Raw genomic sequence first — 18,080 nt, 5'->3', positions numbered from 1 at the left:
TGAAAACAAGTGTCTGTCTAGCAGAAGAGACAGTCTTCAGAAAGAAACCATGACCACTGCTGTAAGGGCAGGATATCAAGAGCGACATTGCATGAACCTTGTTCCCTCTTGCTCTGAAGAAATGGGTTTGGGAAAAGGAGACACAAGGTGGAACGGGTCAAAAAAATTCCTGTGTTTTTTTTTTTGTTGTTGTTGTTAAACAATATCCTCCATTTAATGTCTCAGCAAGCACTATTAATTAAAACTTTCCAGCCATCAGCACACTCACTTTGTAATGAGGATCAGAATAACCCTGATTGCCAAAGAGAAGTTAATCAGTTTAGGCATTACTGCTTTTAATGATGGCTCAATTCCACCATCAGGAGACACGCTTCCTGCCACTTGCTCCCTTTCTGCATTACACAACAGCATCTCTGAGGGGATCCCTGGCTGCTCTCCTGAGAGCAAGCCCCAGAAAGCTGCCCAGCTTGCAGGGACAGCCCGTGCTTCGGGTAGCACCAGGAATCGCCACTGGTGGTATTTTTGCTCTTCAGGATGGGACTTCTCATTTTGCTTTTCTCGACTCAGTGCTGAACAAAACCCAGGAGGCAAACACCTACCAAGTCTCATCCTCTGATTAAGCCATTAATCACACAAATTAGGTCATACCCATGACTTTTAATTAAACATCCCCACTTGCCTCCTTGTGCTGCAGCACTCAAACCTGAGTCTCATTCGAGGGGCGCTGACAAACCCCAAGACTTACCGAACGTCGTCCCCGCCTCCGGCCTGCTCACCGACGAGACGATGACGAACCCAAAGCCCTCGTTTTCTCCGCGGCGGATTTCCACGTCGTAGGGCTGGACCACGGCGCTGACAACGCCACTGCCTCCCCCGCCTCCGCTCCCGATGCCACTGGTGCTGCCGCTGCCCGAGCTGACGGTGTTGAGGGAGTTCTGGCTGCCCTGCGGCGTTCGCTTCTCCTCCGTCAGCGAGGCCGGCTGGTTGCTGCTGTGGTGGGATGAGGCTGGGGACGGGACTTCATTCTCTGCCTTGGGAACTGGGGAAGGAAAAAAAAAAAAAAGACCGTCTGAGCAAGCTGCACTGTTTAATGCTTGACAACTGCTGCACACTGAGAAAAAGACAAAAGAAGAAAAAAAGCACAGAACCTGCTTTAATCCATAAATCATGACCAGTGGCTCCGTCCTCCATCTCCTTTTGGATGTCACCGCAGCTCTGTTCAGTGACAGCACTGACCACACACCCACATCCACTGCTGTCTATGGTCATGCAGCCAAAGCCTTCCACTACCACATCCCCTCTTCAATTACATATGTGCAACTGTGTGTATGTGTACAAGCTGTGGGGAGATACAGTAATACCACATACCCATCACTCAACACTTGGGTATTTTTTTTTTTTTTAACTCAATGCTATCAGTTGGGTAGCTCCGAGTGTTTTTAATTAACATGATCATGATTAATAATAACTACCCACACTAAAACAAAACAATTGTGAACTAAGCTTTTCTAGATGGAGGAATCAGCAACTCTCATCTGTACAGTCTGGCACGGTTGGGGGGAACCTTTAAACATTATTAACATTAATATTAAGCAAGTGTGTAACAGCAACTGAAGATGGAGGTGGTATTAGTTTAAAATCTAATCAGCTAACACAAGGCTTGAAGAAATCTCAAAAAATCTCTTAGTCCACACTACTCAAGTCCAGGCCAACAATACTTACTGTCAGTCCCGGCAGATGTTTGTCTAATCTGCTGTTAAATATCTCCCCAGGCAATCTATTGGTTGTAATATCTAACTTAAATCTTCCCTGCTGCAACATAAGGCTATTATTTCCAGTTTTATCTTGCAGGCATATGGAGAACATATTATTCCCTTCCTCTCTGCAGCAGCCTCTTATAGTCTTGGGGAGTTTAACACCTCCTCCCCCTTGTCTGCTTTAGGCTAAACAATCCCAATTTGTTCGATATTTCCTTGCAGACCATGTTTGCTAGAGCTCTCCTTATTCTCCCTGGTCCTCTGGACTCCCTCCAGTTGGGCCCCCTCCAACTCAAACATGTCTTTCTTGAAGTGCTGGACCATGTTGCAGCTGAGAGATCATCTGCTGGGAAATCAGGAGAGTTCCCTGCTGCCTACATTCCAGCAGCGTTTGTCTTTACCTGAGCCAACCCCAGGTAACACTCGTGGCCTACAATAATTTCCACTTCTATTTACCCAGCCAGTTCTCCACAGTCCATTTGTGCAGCGGAGAGCAGCATATTGCACTTGTCCCCACTGAATGGCTGACTCCATTAATCAGCTCACTTCTCCAATTTGTCTGGTGAATAAAAATCAAGTTGAAGATCTTAAAAGCAACAACAACAAAAAAATGGATGGCAAACACAAAATCTAAAGCTGTAAACCCATGATCTAAAGGAAAAGAACTTTTAAAATATTATTGGAAGGCAGTATTTGTTTGCATTTATATACTCGAAGTATGTTCTAAATACATAATATTCTACATATTAAGAATGCATTCTACATATTAAGAATGCATAAACATTCCCTGATGTGAATCTCAGGACAAGGAGTACCCATTTAGGTGAACGATCTTTTGCTACTGGCATATAGATGAGCAGAGGAATAAGGGACCAAAATTTGGGAAGAGGTTTCTCTGCGAAGTTGTGCTGGAATTTAAAAGCCTACAAATATAAGGTGAAAAAAGGGTTCCTGAATAATTTATCCTAGAGTAAGTGTCCACATTTGAAATGATTTGGAAATAGCTCTGAACAAGCCCCTGAATGAAACATCAAGGGTTTATACCAAAATCTCTCATGCATCTAAATTGTTTATAATTTCCAGCCTGCAGGGTTATAAAACTGGAAAACGCATGCACAGAAACAATACCAAGAATTCAACTGCCCTTCCCTTCCTCTCAACCCTCATCTCCTAAAACTTTTCTCGCAATGGCAGCTCTGCGTCAGGAATGAAAGATGTGCAGCGTGCACCACACCTAGCATAACTCAGCATAATCAAGCCTCTCTGTTACAAGGAACATGCAGTCCCTGTGCTACCTGCCTGGATCAGCGATGCTTACAGTTTTGCATCCTGCAGTGGAGTTGACTACATGGCACCACCCCACCTGAAGCTTCTCCTGCAGCTGGGACATCAGCCACCACACACCGATCCCCTACCTCGCTCTGCCCTTGCCTCCTCTCCTGTGGACTCTGGAGCATCTTTTCCCTCCCTCCCTGTTTAATGGTTGTTATCAGGCAGCACAATTATTTTGGGAAGAAAACAAAAAACACAGGCAGTCAGACACCGTTTCTGTCACTGTATGGATTCAAATAAAAATGACATGTTGCAACTAAACAGTTCCCCATTTTACCAGAAACCTTCACAAAGACTAGAAGTGAAATTGAGAGAGCCTTGACTACAAACAAAATATTTGATAGATATTTGATCAAGAACAAAAAAGGCTAAAAATAGCCAAAAGAGAAAGAGTAACACCGCATCCCCTGAGTTTTTCCAGTATTACAAGGAGGAGCATTTGTTCCTTAAACTGTTGGCCGAACAGATGGAGTCTGGCAAGAAAATCTAGCCCGCTGAGCAGCACTGCAGCCTACCTGTGTAAACTACTTTGCGCCTGACAGTCAGATTGACGTGACCTTGTTTGGCTGCCTGTTGCATAAGCTGGACGACGAGCTGGTGCGATTTCCCAACAACGGGCGTCCCATCCACACAGATCAGCTCATCGCCCGATCTCAGGCGGCCGTCAGCATCAGCAGCACCCAGCGGTACAATGTGACCGATGTAAATCTGATGAATTAGCACAAACAGGAGAAAGGAAAGAAAGAAAGAATGATAAATGGGAACAGTAGATGCTCAGCAGCCAGCTAGAAGTGAATGGCACACAAATTTAGTAGGGGCCAAAATTGTTGACAACTGTCTACTGGTCAGGAGAGTCGGTCCTGTGGAAAACAGCTCCACATTAACCTAGCCCTATCGTGAAAATTGTAATCAAGATACTGACATCTTTTTCCTTTAGGCAGTCCTCTCACTCTGCTGACAGACAGCCTTGGGAAATGCATTCAATCAGACAGTAACCAGAGAGGAGGATGGTTAAAAGCACCGGGAGCCTTGTCAGGGAGGCTGAGATTGAGTTATCCTTTCAGATGCCTCTAGGGTTTACGAGTTCAGTCCCTTCAGCCTGTCCACCAGTGCAGTTTTGGTTTATCTTCAGTGAGCTCAGCAGAGTTGCTCTGGCATGAGAGGGATTCATGGGCTCTCTTTCCATAACAGACAAAAGAATTTTGGCAGGAAAATATGTGGAAATTTATGCTGCTACTGACTAGCTTTGACCTGCAAGGTGTATGATACCTTTCAAGGCACTGGATTTTGGTAAAGAAGCTAAACGAATACAAGAAATGAAACTGAGTAAATAGAAGGACGACCACTCTGAGGTCAAGCAGTGGAAACTACTTGTAAACTTGACCAGGACAACCTTTCCTCAATATCCAGGCAATTCCAGACGTATGTGTTTTCATCTGGGCTATCACAAAAACAAAGAATAGCAGAGGAAGTCATACCCGTTTCAAACGTGGGGGTTCAGTTGGTTTTTGGGGGCACAGTGGGGAGATGTGAGGTATACAGTCATAGCCCGTTAATCATTTAAACAAAGATGCCACAGTGCAGTTCTGCACAGTTGTGTGTGCTATTGCTGTGATTCTGGAAGATGTCATGAGTTAAAACAAGCCAACTTCTTGATGTACTCACAGGTTCTCCAGGCTCATTTCCACCCAGAATCCTAAATCCAAAACCGGTTTCCTTTCTCCATAGAAAGATATCCTGCTCTTGATAATCTGGAACTGAAGGGAAAGAGGGAAAACTGTTATTTTAAATCAAAAACACAACTTTATACCCGTATCAGGACTACTCTGATGTACGTGTAGAGGGATCTGTTGCACAATTTTATTCATTAAATGAGGTGGTCTTGAACTTTTAGACATAATGAAGAATATTTATAGGTTTAAGTAGCGAAGGATTATTAATTAAATCACTACTAAAAATTATCCAATGTTTTCTACTTTCTAGGTGTCTAATTGTGATTTTGTTTATCGCTGTAATATTTCCTTCCATCAATATTAGCATCATTACCCAGAGCAAGAGCCTCTTCCAAATCATCAATAAATGAATGTGCACGACAGAGAATCACTCTGCCAGAAACAATACAGCTGCCTCCTCTTTCACAGGAGACAAAAGAGCTACTTGTTATGACTTCTACTGTTTAATTAACTTTCAGAAGCATAGTTTGCTATCCGTCTACTGACACTGCTTTAAATAACTACAGGACAGATCCCCAGCTGGTGGAAAACAGAAGGGGTCCTCTCAAAACAGTGCAGCTCTCCAGACTTTCACTTGCTCATGTACAGGTTTTATTAAACCAATGAACAGACAAAAACAGCTGGAAACATAAAAAAGAGACCAGCCTTACCTACTCATTAGCGTAGAACACCAGCAAGGTTTTTACAATGAATATTGCATACTGTGAAGTACTAACCTTGAAGTGTAGTTGAACAGTAATATTTTACATTAACTTATTCATGGTTGCTTTCATCCCTTTTTTAAAAATGCAAAATTAATTGCTAACATTAAATCGTATCAGAAGACAACTTCAGGTTCATTTAATATTTATTGGTTAGTATCTATAACATTGATTAATTTTGTAATGATCCCCTCCCAGAATTTATAATTAACGATCAAAAAAGCTATTCCTTTACAAGTCAGCTGCCTGTATCTTTAGTAAAGAAACTAAAGCATATCATCCGGAAACATAATTTCAGTATGTGCAACTCAGATACAGGATGCAACACATTCGATAAAACACGATCTAGTTTTCTGTATCTACGAGCCGGTAAACGGGATGTTTTCCACTGGCATCAGTGAGTGTCAGCCTGGGCCCTGACTGCATTTTACACTGTCGGTGCCTGTTGGTTTGGGTCTGCTCTTTTGGGGCTTCTCAGTGTTAAGACTTTTCTCTGGCTCTGATGCCTTCTCTTCAGTGACTCACCAACGGGCTTAAAATACAATAGGAATTCAAGACCTGGGAATACTAAAAATTAAAAGAGCAGGTGAGTGCTCAGGCACACGGCTGGTTTGACATACTCATTCATATCGGTTTCTAGCCCTTGGTTTTACGTACAATATTTTCACATTTTAATTGTTTGCAGTTACAAACTGAGCTTGAGACCTGTGCACATTACCTTACTGAGCTCGAGGCTAATTTTTTGCCCAGCTACAATTACAGAACATCCAGGTGCTGAACGCGCTGGAAGCCCGCATTGTTCATCAGTTAAAACTAGCAGGCTGGAGGCAGCTTGCCATCCCAGGGAAATGCGGCACAACAGCAGAACACAGACAATGAATTAATTGCTGTTTGTCACTGCCTTCAGCGAGTGGGAGCGTGAAGAGCAGACACACTCGGAAGCGCCTCTCTAGCACTTCGTAGGCTTTTTTGGCAAAGGCTGGCCCCAACCAATTAATAGCGCGTGTTGGATCTGTCAGAGGCAAAATGGCTTCTGCAGAGAGCTTCAGCGTGGGCCCGTTTTTCTCGGCATCTCTCAACACCTTCCCATTTGTCAGCTCTCCAGCCTCCCTGAACGATGCCGTATGCTCCCGGTTCGGGTACCAGCTAGCCCATTAGCGGCCGCTGGAGATAGCAGCGAGCCGAGGTGTAACGGCGGGGCCAACCCACAGCAACACAAAGACAACTCATATGGACCCCAAGGAACAAGCTCAGTCCCGTAATGCTCCTTCTGCTGGGAGGATTACGGAAGGGTGAAACACAGATACAAACGTACAGACAGCACACGTTTACACAGCGTGAGTATGAACCCAACAAAACCCCTTTTACCGCTTTTTGCTCCAGCTCTGCAGTACGGTGACGCACTGAGAAAACCCCATCCACCTCCGTGCTTCCACACAGCCGAAGTAGGACTGCCTGCCGCTAACTGTGGCCACGCTGGAGAACCACCTTAGGTTCTCTGCTATTCAGTAGTGCTTTCGAGGAGCCACCTTCCCTACTTAGAAAATGTCATACTGCTGCTGGACTTATACGTTTAAAATGAACGAAAAGTGGCCTCCAGGCGTCATTCATAACATCTTTGCACCTTGACCTGATCTTAAGCTGTCTGACTCTTTCAGAAAAATCACCTACAGAGCCCAAATGGGTAAAATTTGCCAGTCTGCTCATCCTGTCCTAAAACAGACTGCCTGGAGAGCGTCGCAAAAGTGGTAAGAAGAGTTCTGCTGGGGCCAGAAGACAGAATGGAAGGGGAGGCGAGCGCCGTTTCGTGATGGGAACAGGAAGGTGATGCCCCCACTACCACCGCCCGTGGGATCCGCCGCCAGCCAGTACACAGTCAAGCAAATGCTTTGCACCTCCACGGCTAACCTCGGCGCACGGCCCCGCCAGACGCCCGCGGTGAAGAGGAGCCCCCCGCCACAGAGCAGCAATGACACCAGAACAAGACATCACAAGACACAGATACATTCTCGGCACAGTCTTACATTCTCCAAAACTCGTGGAATTGATTTCTCTCTCTCTCTCACCCTTGCTCAGTCCAGTTGCAGGCGAAGGTGACATAGCTGTAACATTAATTTTACAGTTTTGCAAAGCTTAATGTATCTGCTTTCTTGTTAGTTCATTTAATTAATTTAGACTGTATGGATAGTGTTAGGCTTTCATGCATGTAATTGCTAAGGTTATAGCTACCATGGATAATTACATACCAACTTTCACGTCTATTTGCACATGTCTGTGTACATGGGATACATTATACGCACACATGTGAGTTTATACATTTATTCACATGCATGCAGGTACATTTGAGAGACCTTTTTTGTTCTCAGAGGAGGAATCTATTTGAGAACACCTTGGAAATACTTTTCTACCAAAAAATATTCAACATCATGACACAATAAGTTTTCCAAATGGAAATCGCTTTCTCTAATGTTAAAAGAAATTCTAAATACATAGTGATGAACAATGAAATCAGTGGTTAATTAGCAGTGTTTTTAATTAAATTTCTCCTATACAAACCTTAGTAATTATCTCACGTTATATATATAAAAAATCTCCCTGGTGTGATATCAGTTTCAAGAAAACATGGATTCAGAAATAATCAGTATGAGTTCGCTTTAGTCACTAGCTCATTTGAGGCAGCAACACTTTCAGTGACTCATAGCTTGGCAATGTAGAAAAGTTTTAAGGCCCAGATTCAGCGAAGTATATAAGGACAAGCTTGAAATTATGAGTGAACAGTCTCACTGGAGCTGATGGAGAGTTTCAGTGCTGAAAATTCCCGTGATTTAGCCGTAAGTCTCGTGAGATTCCATATTCACTGGAGAGCCCCGCTTTCTAAACTATCCCGGTGCAGGAAAATTGCAAATTTTCTGTCTTTTCTTTTTCATCAGCCCTTCTGATTGCATGGAAAGCTTTAGAGAAGGCTGCAGCATGTTCCTGCCAAGAAGACCAAGTCTGAGGTCTGGGAAGATGCACTGCCCTGGGCTGAGCCACGGACCGAGCTGGTGCCAGACGAACATCAGCAAAGCCTGCTCACGAGCCAGCTTCGTAAACTGCTCTGCAGCCTCTGCTGCTCCTGCAACGTGCTGCAAGCACTACGGTCCTTCCTAGCAAGGCATCCTCTAAGGGCATGGCCACATCTGCGTGCCCAAGTGTACGATTGTAACCGTTTGTCTCCTCATGTAATAAAAGGACATAACCCTACCAAAGGCCCTTTACTAACTATTGTCTTTAAAGTCAGCCTGATCGGAAGGCGACTGCAATTTCCTGAGAGAATTTTTCTTTTCTATTTTAGGCAGAAAGTATCTCATATTTGGTATCATTGTGCAAATATTTTTAATTCTATGTAATTGCTGGTGAGTGAACGCTACGCACTGGGGTCATGCCTTGTTTGTATTATTTTAATTAGATTTGGGGAGAGAAAATCCTACCAAATAAATTATGTGCCTGAAAATAAAATTCTAATATTAAAGATAAATTTGAATATTTTAAAAGCTTTAAAAATTATCTATAGTGTTCTGCTTTACTTTTAATTAAATACTTAAGCCCTTCAAGGGGATTCATTAACACATCTGCAATTCAGATTAATTCATTTTGTCACTGCTGTTTTGACAGATGGCCATATGTAGGATACGGTATTTTGCAAAGCAATCAGGCCACATGAGAAAAATTTGACAACAGATTGTGTTAATCTTTAAGGAAGTTTAATAATACATTGAAAAATAAAAAGCATATTATAAAAATGTATTTTCAATAAAACAGTACAAGATTTCAGAATTGTGGATCTCCGGTAAACTATTCAATTACTGTTTGTCTCACTGAGGGCTCTTCATGCATGTCATTCCCGGTCTTGGAAGTGCTCCATTTTTCAAACCTTAAGGGTTCATCCTTCTCTCTGATTCATGTACACATCTCCCATGAGCAGCAATGAGTTACCCATCAAGCGGAGCTCAGCCAGCTGAAACTTAGCACCAGCAAAGAGTGCATTTGTTATTGCCACCAAATGATCTGTTTTCGGATTCACTCAACACAAAGTCTTAATCCAGTAAGTATTGCAACTCTGGGCCAGATTGCAGCAGACCATTTGAGCTCAGCCTTAGCCTTAAAGCATCCAAGTCTCTTTGGATTTACAGCTTGAATTTAAGCCTTCCTGGACAGCAGCCCGAGCCCTGAGCACCTTGGGGGCCTGATCCCCCCACTTAGGGGAGCTGCATGTTAAGGAACTTAAAGTTGCAGTTCTCATCTGCTGCCATTCAGCCAAAGTCCAGACACGGTTATGGAGTCAGTGCTCAGCTTTGCATTATTAATTCCAGCTTATTTTTTCTTCCTTCTATTTTTATTTTTTCTCTTTCCCAGGCAGCATCTGTAGCTCTCCTCCACAGAATCTGAGCACCTCCTGATATTAAGATGCATCAGGCAAATCAAAACCTACATGTTTTTACAACAGTATGGGTTGAACTTGAATTTGAACCAAATCCTTCTCTACCAATGGCTGCAGTGAGACGTGCCAGATAGGTCAAATATAGTCTTTTTTATTAAATAGAGATCCAAAAAATAGTCAAAGAAAGGAAGAACACTCTTCACCAATTCTGAAAAATTAAATTGTTGCCTGTGTGCTTCCCATGTCTACATCATTAATGTTAATAACAGTGGGATGCACTCCCAGTTAAAAAGGCAGTAGGTGGTCATTATAGATTCAGTACTTCTTAGAAACATCCTGGAGACAATGTATTCATACGTTGAATTAAACCTTTTTATATTATTATTTTTTGAGGGAAAAAAAATTCTGGCTGAGCTGTGGCTAATGAATTCACCTTTTTGTGTCAACTGCACTTGAAAAACTGCACTATGTTCTCTTTATACTCAAATGATTTCACAAATGGGACTAAATAAAACACTGATGATGATCTAATGCTCTGAAATTCTCTCCTCCACTTCGTCATACACTTCAACACAGAGGATTGTTGCTGTTTTTCAATCCACTTGTTGGGGATTCAAAAACCTGCCTCTCAAAAGACCATTTTATTATCCCTTTCAGGCTTATTGAAAATGTAAGGCAATGAATCAGCAGAGAGCCCCTTGGACTGGGCAGCAGGGAGAGCTGACCTGGGGCTTCTTGGGCAGCAGGGGCTTCTAGGGCCCACCAAAAACCCCCCAAAAAGGATTAATCAGCCAGTCTCAGCACTGGCACAAGGGTGGCATCCTCCCACCGTATAACAGATATTCATTTAGTCCTGCTCATGTCTTCATCAGGAGAATGCAGAGTGTCACACCCAGCACCCAAAGCTATGGACGTCAAGGGAGAAGAGATGCCGACTTCAGCCCCAAAGCCAAAGGAAACGGGTCCTCAAGCAAAGACGCAATGATATGACCGTACCACTGCAGCCAAAGAAGGAACTGGAGTTAAACTGAACTGCAGCTGGGTGAAACCATAAAGAACAGCACACGTGGAGCAGTGAGCAAAGCTCAAGGCCCAGGGCTTAGTTTCTTCCATATCAAGAGCATTCCAAGAGCCACACAGCTGGTGCTTGGGAAGCAAGTCTCCAAGGGATGATTCACATTCATAACAGAGCAGCTAATATTTGCCCACTTCTCATGCAGACCAAACACGGGGAAGGAAACACAGTGGCTCACCCCAAGCTGAGGAGGTGCTGGGTTTCAGCTGTGAACCACGGTCTCCATTCATGAGACTGGGGAGCAGGACGAAAGGGGAGGGCTTGGTGGAAGAAGGAGCAAGAGCTGACCACTGACCTACAGAAGAACCCACTAGTCACACTATGGGATCAGACCGCAACAGGAAATACAGCGTGTCCAGCAGCCTTGTTCACTTAGACCATCACGTTCCTCGTTTTCTTCACCTTTTGTTAGGTGCAGCGAAGTCCCACCACGAGGCAAGAGTATAGATTAATCCCCAGGGAACGAGTTTCACTTCAGCTTAGGGGCTCAAATCCATAGACTTTTGCAGACTTATAGTGGTACGTGAATACAAAGAGACATGGCCTCATCACACTTTTGACATTACCCAAAAAACCTCTTATGCATGAAACCAGCAAGTCTCAAAAAACACCTTCCTGGGAAGGAAATGACAAGAGGACAAAAAAGCGGTAGAAAAGCATTGATGTCCAAACAGGGAGGTCTCATCTGGTAAAAGAGGCAGGAGATGAGGACTGAAGCAACATAAGAGGACCGGCCCGCTGCACAGAGATGCTGGCCACGGCAAGCTGCGAGAGGGATGCTGAAGGAGCACAGCAGATCCAAACTAGAGCAAAGCCTGAGCAGAGAGGGTTGTGGCACAGGGAGAGACGAGGTGTGGGAAACCAGCGGGTCAAGAGATGGTGAAACAGACTCTGGAAGGGCTCTACTCACAGACAGGGATAAAACCTCTACGAGATACCTGCAGCCATCGAGGAAAGAGCGAGGATTTAGCACATGGCAGTGGAGGTGGCCACAGAAGATGACGGCCTGCATGTGCCCTTCAGGATTTCTCCGTCTCAGCCTCAGGATTTTATCGGGAAAGACAGGCAGGAGTTAAGGCTGCTAAGCTGATACTAATGACTAATTAGTATGAGCTAAACTGTTAATTAGGAATTAGCTAAGTAGCTGTAGGGGGTCAAAGGAGACGGCAGCATGGTGCCTACAGGAAGGCGAGCTGAGCAAAGGTGATGCTGGTGCCATGGGACAGCCTTGGCCTCGGCCGTGTGGGCTGGGGAAGGAGGAGCTCTGCCTGCAGCTCTGCCGGGCTGAAAAGTCACTGCTCCTCAGCTCTCTGCCCTTTTTTCTATTTCAATGAGCTGCATGTGCAAGTTCAGTTTCTGCACTTCACTGTAGATCAGCATGACTGAACCCAAGAGCCTGCATGGTCAGGAATGCACCTAGTCCCTGGAGAGGGAAAGGAAGCAGTGCACAGAAGCTGAGACACCTACAAACTGCATTGCTGAGACATTCAATCTGAAGAGATGCATCTTCAGCCAAGAAACTGTGACTCATGATTTAATTTTTTCCAGGACATAAGATTTAGAAGTGATTCATTTGGTCAGAAAAAAACAGTCCTACCATTTTTCATTCTGGGGTAGCGTTCATCTCAGACCGTTTCTACCAATTTCCAGTTAGCAGAATAAAACCAAACTCCAGGTGATACTCTCATGGCACCAAAACTTTGAATCTCCCCTTACAGTAACCAAAAGAACCATTGCTTTCGGAAATGAACTAATACTCTTTAACTCTTTCTTTAAGAAGCTGTTGCAGATTTGATCATTTTCAGCAGTGCAATTAAAGCAAAGCCAGCATGTTTATTTTATTTCTGGAGAAGAAACTGATTGAAACCATATTTATTGCCTTGGAGCAGAGCCAAAGTCCTGCTGAACTAATAGACAAGTGTGCATATTATTAATTGCCATAAAAGCCATTTACAATATGCATTTGATAGCTGTATTGCTAAAGTGTCTACTCTGGTTAAAGTAAAATGGCTTAGCTGGATTTTCTCCTCCCTAGAGTGAGACTGGAAAGCATCTGATATGAATTTCAGCAAACTAAATACTTCCCATCCTTACTGAAATTCCTGCGCATATCAGTCAATGAGTCTTAACCCCCAAACAGAGCTTAGGATCTAAATAACAAACTTTGAAATTCTCCTTCGGTTTAATTTAAAAACAAACTAAAAAAGGGGAAAAAATGGTCTTTAATTTTAATAGGATTCTTAGAATTATGCTTTGGTCTAAGTGCCCCTTCCTGGAGATGATCTAATTTCAATCCTCACCAGAAAGGAAGCTGCAACTCTGTGAGGTACAAATCACTGACAGATAAGAGATTAACAAACCGAAGCCTTATATTTCTAACACAAATCTAAAAGATGCAGTTCTTTGCAAGGAAAATAGAGAGAGGGAGCGCAGCTGCCAGAGCCGTAGCCTTGGCAACCACACCTGTTTCATACTCACGTCGGCTTTCATACATGCTCCTGGACTGGGCCCAGATTTTGAATGGATCTGGCTTTTTCTGCCCAGAGCCGTCCGGTTGATCCGCGGCGGGCGGCTCGGCGGCGGCGTAGTCCGGCAGCACCTGCGCGCTGTGAACGGGGGAAGCGGTGTGCCCGCTGCGGTGGCTCGAGACGCTGTGCTGAGAACTGTTTTGGCTGTCTTTCCTTTCAAGTGGTTGCTGGAAGGGAGAAAGCGAGAGGAAAGAGAGAGAACAGACGGTTATTGGTCTTTGAGTGGGTGTTTTCCATCAATTTTTCTCCCTTCTTTGATCAGGGTTTCTGCATGCACAGAAGTAAATATATAAATCACAGTTTTGCTGCCACCAGTTAATTCTGGGTACAGTTAAACTCCCTGATGGCAGATTTTGATAGACAGACTGACAGAAAGAGATATGCAAAACAAAGTCATTTATCATAAAAAACATGCGGTTCTGCATCTCGCACATAAAACAAATCTAAAGCTCATTATAGGTTACAAGTTTCAGAGCACTTCTTCTTTTCCTACGGTAAGTCAGAAAAACTGAATCACGTTAGGGTCTAACGTGAGCTTGCAAGAAAACAGAAAAACTACCAAATTTCACTGGGAAAACATAAACAGTCCCCCTGAAACAGATGCAGGCACAGTCCTTACTATGAAAGATCACTTTTCCTCTGTAACCCCCACAACATGACTGGGCTGTCAACAGAGTACCAATTTCATGTCTCTGCTCCCCAGAGCATCCTGAGGATTACAGCAGACCTTCACAAATGTGAAGATGTCTATTTGCTGTTTGATTTCCTTGCTTTAACTGAGCACTTTAAAACAGGAAAAAACGCATCCAGCTAAATTCAAAGCTTATTCAACAGCAGTGTGTCAAGAGCTCTGTCTGCTCAATATTTAGCTAGGCAGGGTACATAACTCTTGACTCAAATTCACACCGGTGTGCTCAGATGAAGCACAAGTCACATTTGCATCGCCAGAATTTGCGCTACTCAATATGCAGCAAAATCCTCCCTCAAAAAGAGCTCCCCGAACCGTAGAGCAAAGGCTTTTAAACGCTCTTTGGAGATGACCTTGGGCTGGCATGCAGGTCGAGTCCCACCTGCCACCTGCGCAGGGAACCAGCACGATGCTTGTACAAGGGCCACCATTCCCTGGCTACAAGGGGTCACCCACGCGCTACCTAGAAACCTCAGGCAAAAAAAAATAAAAAAAATTAAAACCTCCTACTGGCAGCTGGTGCCTGAAAACATTGCAACGGGAACCTCTGCTTTGAGAGACCCTTCTGTAAAAAAAACAAGACGGGGTAGGGGGAAGAGCCAGTGGCAAACCCAGAGCAGGGCAGCACGGGGGCTGAAGCGCACATGGGTCTGGGGACCCGCTCCTGTACGCTGAATGCAAAACCCTGGGTGGGCAAAGCTCCATCACAGCAGGGCTGAATTAATTACAGAGGAGAAAGTCACCACATCAAAGCAACCTTTTTGAGACTTAACAGTAGTCCTGTTTTGGTTTTTTTTGTTTTTTTAAATTGCACATATTTTTGGGCTTACGTCGAGAAAAAACCCAGCTCCAACAGCCCAAATGGCTTTGACACCGCAGCCCCATATTCACGTCGTTGATCCACCACTAGCATTTTTTAAATGATGTCTCAATTGACTAGAATGTGAAATTGCCTTTGTCCTTTAAAGTAATTTTGAACAAAACATACCTGCTGTGATTACTCATCCACAGACTTTCAAATACAAATATCTGAACCAATTTCAAACATTTTTAGCTTTTTAAGTGGTAAAAGAAGCTAACTCATGCAGCCCTTCAGTTTTTAAATGAAGCAGTTTAAAAACATCTATGCTGTGGATAATCACTCCTTTGTAACTTAAAAAAAAAAAAAGAGACAAAAAAAAAAAACACATTACAGCTCTCAGTTCAACCATCTGGATTGTTTTGTTTGTTTGGCCAAACTACTAAAATAACTAAAAGCATCCTGTGAAACTTCAGGCCAATGTCACTGGAACTAGCTGGTTTACAGAACTTAGAGAAGAGGGACTCAAATGTAAAGCTTTATTCAACCCTCAGGGAAATGTTAAGAACTCTCTGAAAACTTTCTGATCTAAAGAGAAACCAAGTTTGAACTTCCAAGAGTGCTCTCACTTTATGATATGGAAGGTCTAAACACTGAACAAACTACGAATTCTGTTTTCTATTTGGGTTGCAAATGGAAGTGTCAGCTCATCTCAAGCAAAACCACCTCTAATTAAACCAGGGTTGCAATTGCAAATACACGGACATTTTCCAAGAAATAGGGGAAAACTTTTTCCGAGGGACAGTTGTTTTTCCAAACAAAAATACTTTTAAAAGCCTGAAATATCTCAGTTTGGGAGTTGAAGAAGGGAGCAGAGAAAAGGGAAGACAACCACAGAAATCATGGATATATGTAATTAAATTAATTCAAGACAACGTTAATCGACTCTCACATCACTAGATTAGGACACAAACATCTTTTCACGTGCTGCATCAGCTTCAGCTCCGAAGGAGCTCCTGAAACAGGGACTGGCCAGACGATGGAGTTTGCGCCTTGGTGCAAAGGCTGAGTTTTCCCCAGAGAGCTGAGCCAACATTACACTGGTGGAATCCTCTGCTTCCTGCCCTGTTCCTAGCTTTGGGGCCCATCCTCCTGGGTCCAGGTCCGACTGCCCACACCGAGCAGCTCCCACACAGGCAGAAGGCAGCCAAGCCAGGGCCAGGTGAGCAGGGGCTGTTTGGGGGCCGGACCTCTGCAGACCTCACCCCGCGATGCTCTCGCTGTCCACCTCTTTCAGGGCAAAGAGAAGCAGACCAGCTGAACCGTGTTGACTTTGACAGCAGCTACAAAAGCATGGGGCGCTGAGATACCCACGCCAGCAAGAGCACCCCTGACTCTCGAGTGGGAAGAGGAGGCAGCAGCGGTCAGTGTTTGGGACATGGCAGCCTTCTAGGATTCCTTGACCCCGCCGTGAGTCCCTGAGCACTGAGCACCTCGCCATCCTCTGATGACAGGGAGGGAAGCAAAAAGCAAAGGCCTTCAAATCTTCAGCTGAGGAGCTTGGAGCTGTTGGTCTTCAAGGGACGCAGGAGGAAAACTGATTACAGAAGCGTACGAGAGCCTGAAAGATGCTGCAGATCCCCACACGGCAGAGCCCCATTGGTCATTCGTGCTAAACTAAAGAGCAATCAGCTGTTACTTTGTACGGGGACTGCTAAAACAACGGAGGCCTGTGACAGGGCTGGGGCACTAACAGGCTGTGGCCCTGTACGGCTGCGGCAGGACGAGAAACCCACAGCGGAGAGGCGGCGGTGGCAGGGAACGTGTCCTGCAGCGAGCCCACACCAAAGGCTTGGCACAGGAGTCCCCAGGCATGAAACGGCAAGAGGGGAGAGCTGCTGGCTCCCTCGGCATTACACGGTGGGGAAAAACGCTCTCTGAACGGAGAGGGATGTGTCGTATTGTGCTGCGAAGCGATTTCTCCTGACAAAAACAGGGCACGAAGCGGAGCCCCAGGTACTGCCTCGCCACCCAAAATACGCGGCAAGTCTCTCTGCAGGGACAGGCTGTGCACAGGAATTGCACTTTGGGCCACAGTTCAGCCAGGCTGACGTTGTACCGAGAGAAAAGTAAGCTCTTTGGAAGAGCTTGGCACTTTCCCTGCAGTGATCTTGTCTGCCGCTGATCGAGCTGCAGAGTTTGTGCTCGAGAGCATTTTGGAGAAGCTGGTGCTGGCGGTGACAGCAAGCAGAGCTGGGAATGAGAATCTTTGCCCCCTTGTGGAGTGTTTTGATGCAAGCAAAAAAAAAAAAAAAAAAAAAAAGGAAATAGAAAAGAAGAGAAAAGTTTGTTTTCATCCATGTTATACCAGGATAATTGCAGGGGAAATTGCTACGCTAGACGGAACTTTCACGCTGAAAATTTATATCCCCAGACAGTCAATACAAAGGTACTGTCCATTTGCATTTAAAGATGAATCAATGGGAAACTGGAAACAAAGCAGCACAGAGAGCTGCTGTGGATGCATCCTTGGTAGCAGTGCAGGGGGAGGGAAGTGCCCAGTCCCTTGTTTGGCTGCAAACTTCAAGATCTGAAGATCTGGCTCGCAAGATATATTTTTTTAATCTAATTTGGCTCTTTCACCAAGGTTAAAAAGTCCTCCCTAAAATAAAAGAAACACAACAAAGCTCATCAGAAGATGCACAGGTTGAAAAATACAACCCAGGAAAACTGAGCTCAAGGTAGCAAAGTATTCCCAGACCTTGCCACAGCTCCAGCATGAACAAAACCTCGCCAGGGGCCTCCGACACCTTCTCCAAGCTGGGATGTGCCCAACAGCCTGAAGTCAGCCTTTTGGGAACACGGGATTGGGGCTGACAGCTGAAAATAGGGCTTGCGGAAGAAAGGGACAGCTGCAGACAGTAAGCCGAGAGTGCACCAAGGATTTGGGAAAGGACAGGGGGTAACCAGAGCGGGCTTTTCACTTGAGCAGAGAGGAGCAGAGGATGAAGACCTGAGCTTGTGCTCAGCGGGGAGCACAGCAGCGG

At 44.7% G+C, this 18,080-nt stretch overlaps 1 protein-coding gene across 31 annotated transcripts in view; it reads right to left on the bottom strand.

Annotated features, from left to right (window-relative positions):
• The window catches only part of MAGI1 (membrane associated guanylate kinase, WW and PDZ domain containing 1), a 327,075-nt gene that overhangs the window by 17,499 nt on the left and 291,496 nt on the right, over positions 1-18,080 (bottom strand). For 21 of the 31 annotated variants that reach the window (XM_048071991.2, XM_048071983.2, XM_048072031.2 and 18 more), the window contains 5 exons: positions 13,497-13,713; positions 7,548-7,625; positions 4,755-4,846; positions 3,605-3,797; positions 746-1,039 (listed from right to left, as the gene is read on the bottom strand). In XM_048071991.2, the coding sequence (XP_047927948.2) occupies positions 746-1,039; positions 3,605-3,797; positions 4,755-4,846; positions 7,548-7,625; positions 13,497-13,713 (874 nt within the window). The remainder of the gene's footprint in view (positions 1-745; positions 1,040-3,604; positions 3,798-4,754; positions 4,847-7,547; positions 7,626-13,496; positions 13,714-18,080) is intronic. The other 10 variants (XM_067003356.1, XM_067003359.1, XM_067003357.1 and 7 more) reach the window with 1 other exon arrangement.

Source organism: Anser cygnoides, chromosome 10 (genome assembly GCF_040182565.1).
Source record: "Anser cygnoides isolate HZ-2024a breed goose chromosome 10, Taihu_goose_T2T_genome, whole genome shotgun sequence".
In the NCBI taxonomy this organism is placed as follows: Eukaryota; Metazoa; Chordata; class Aves; order Anseriformes; family Anatidae; genus Anser; species Anser cygnoides.
This window is presented reverse-complemented; position numbering and strand designations above follow the sequence as displayed.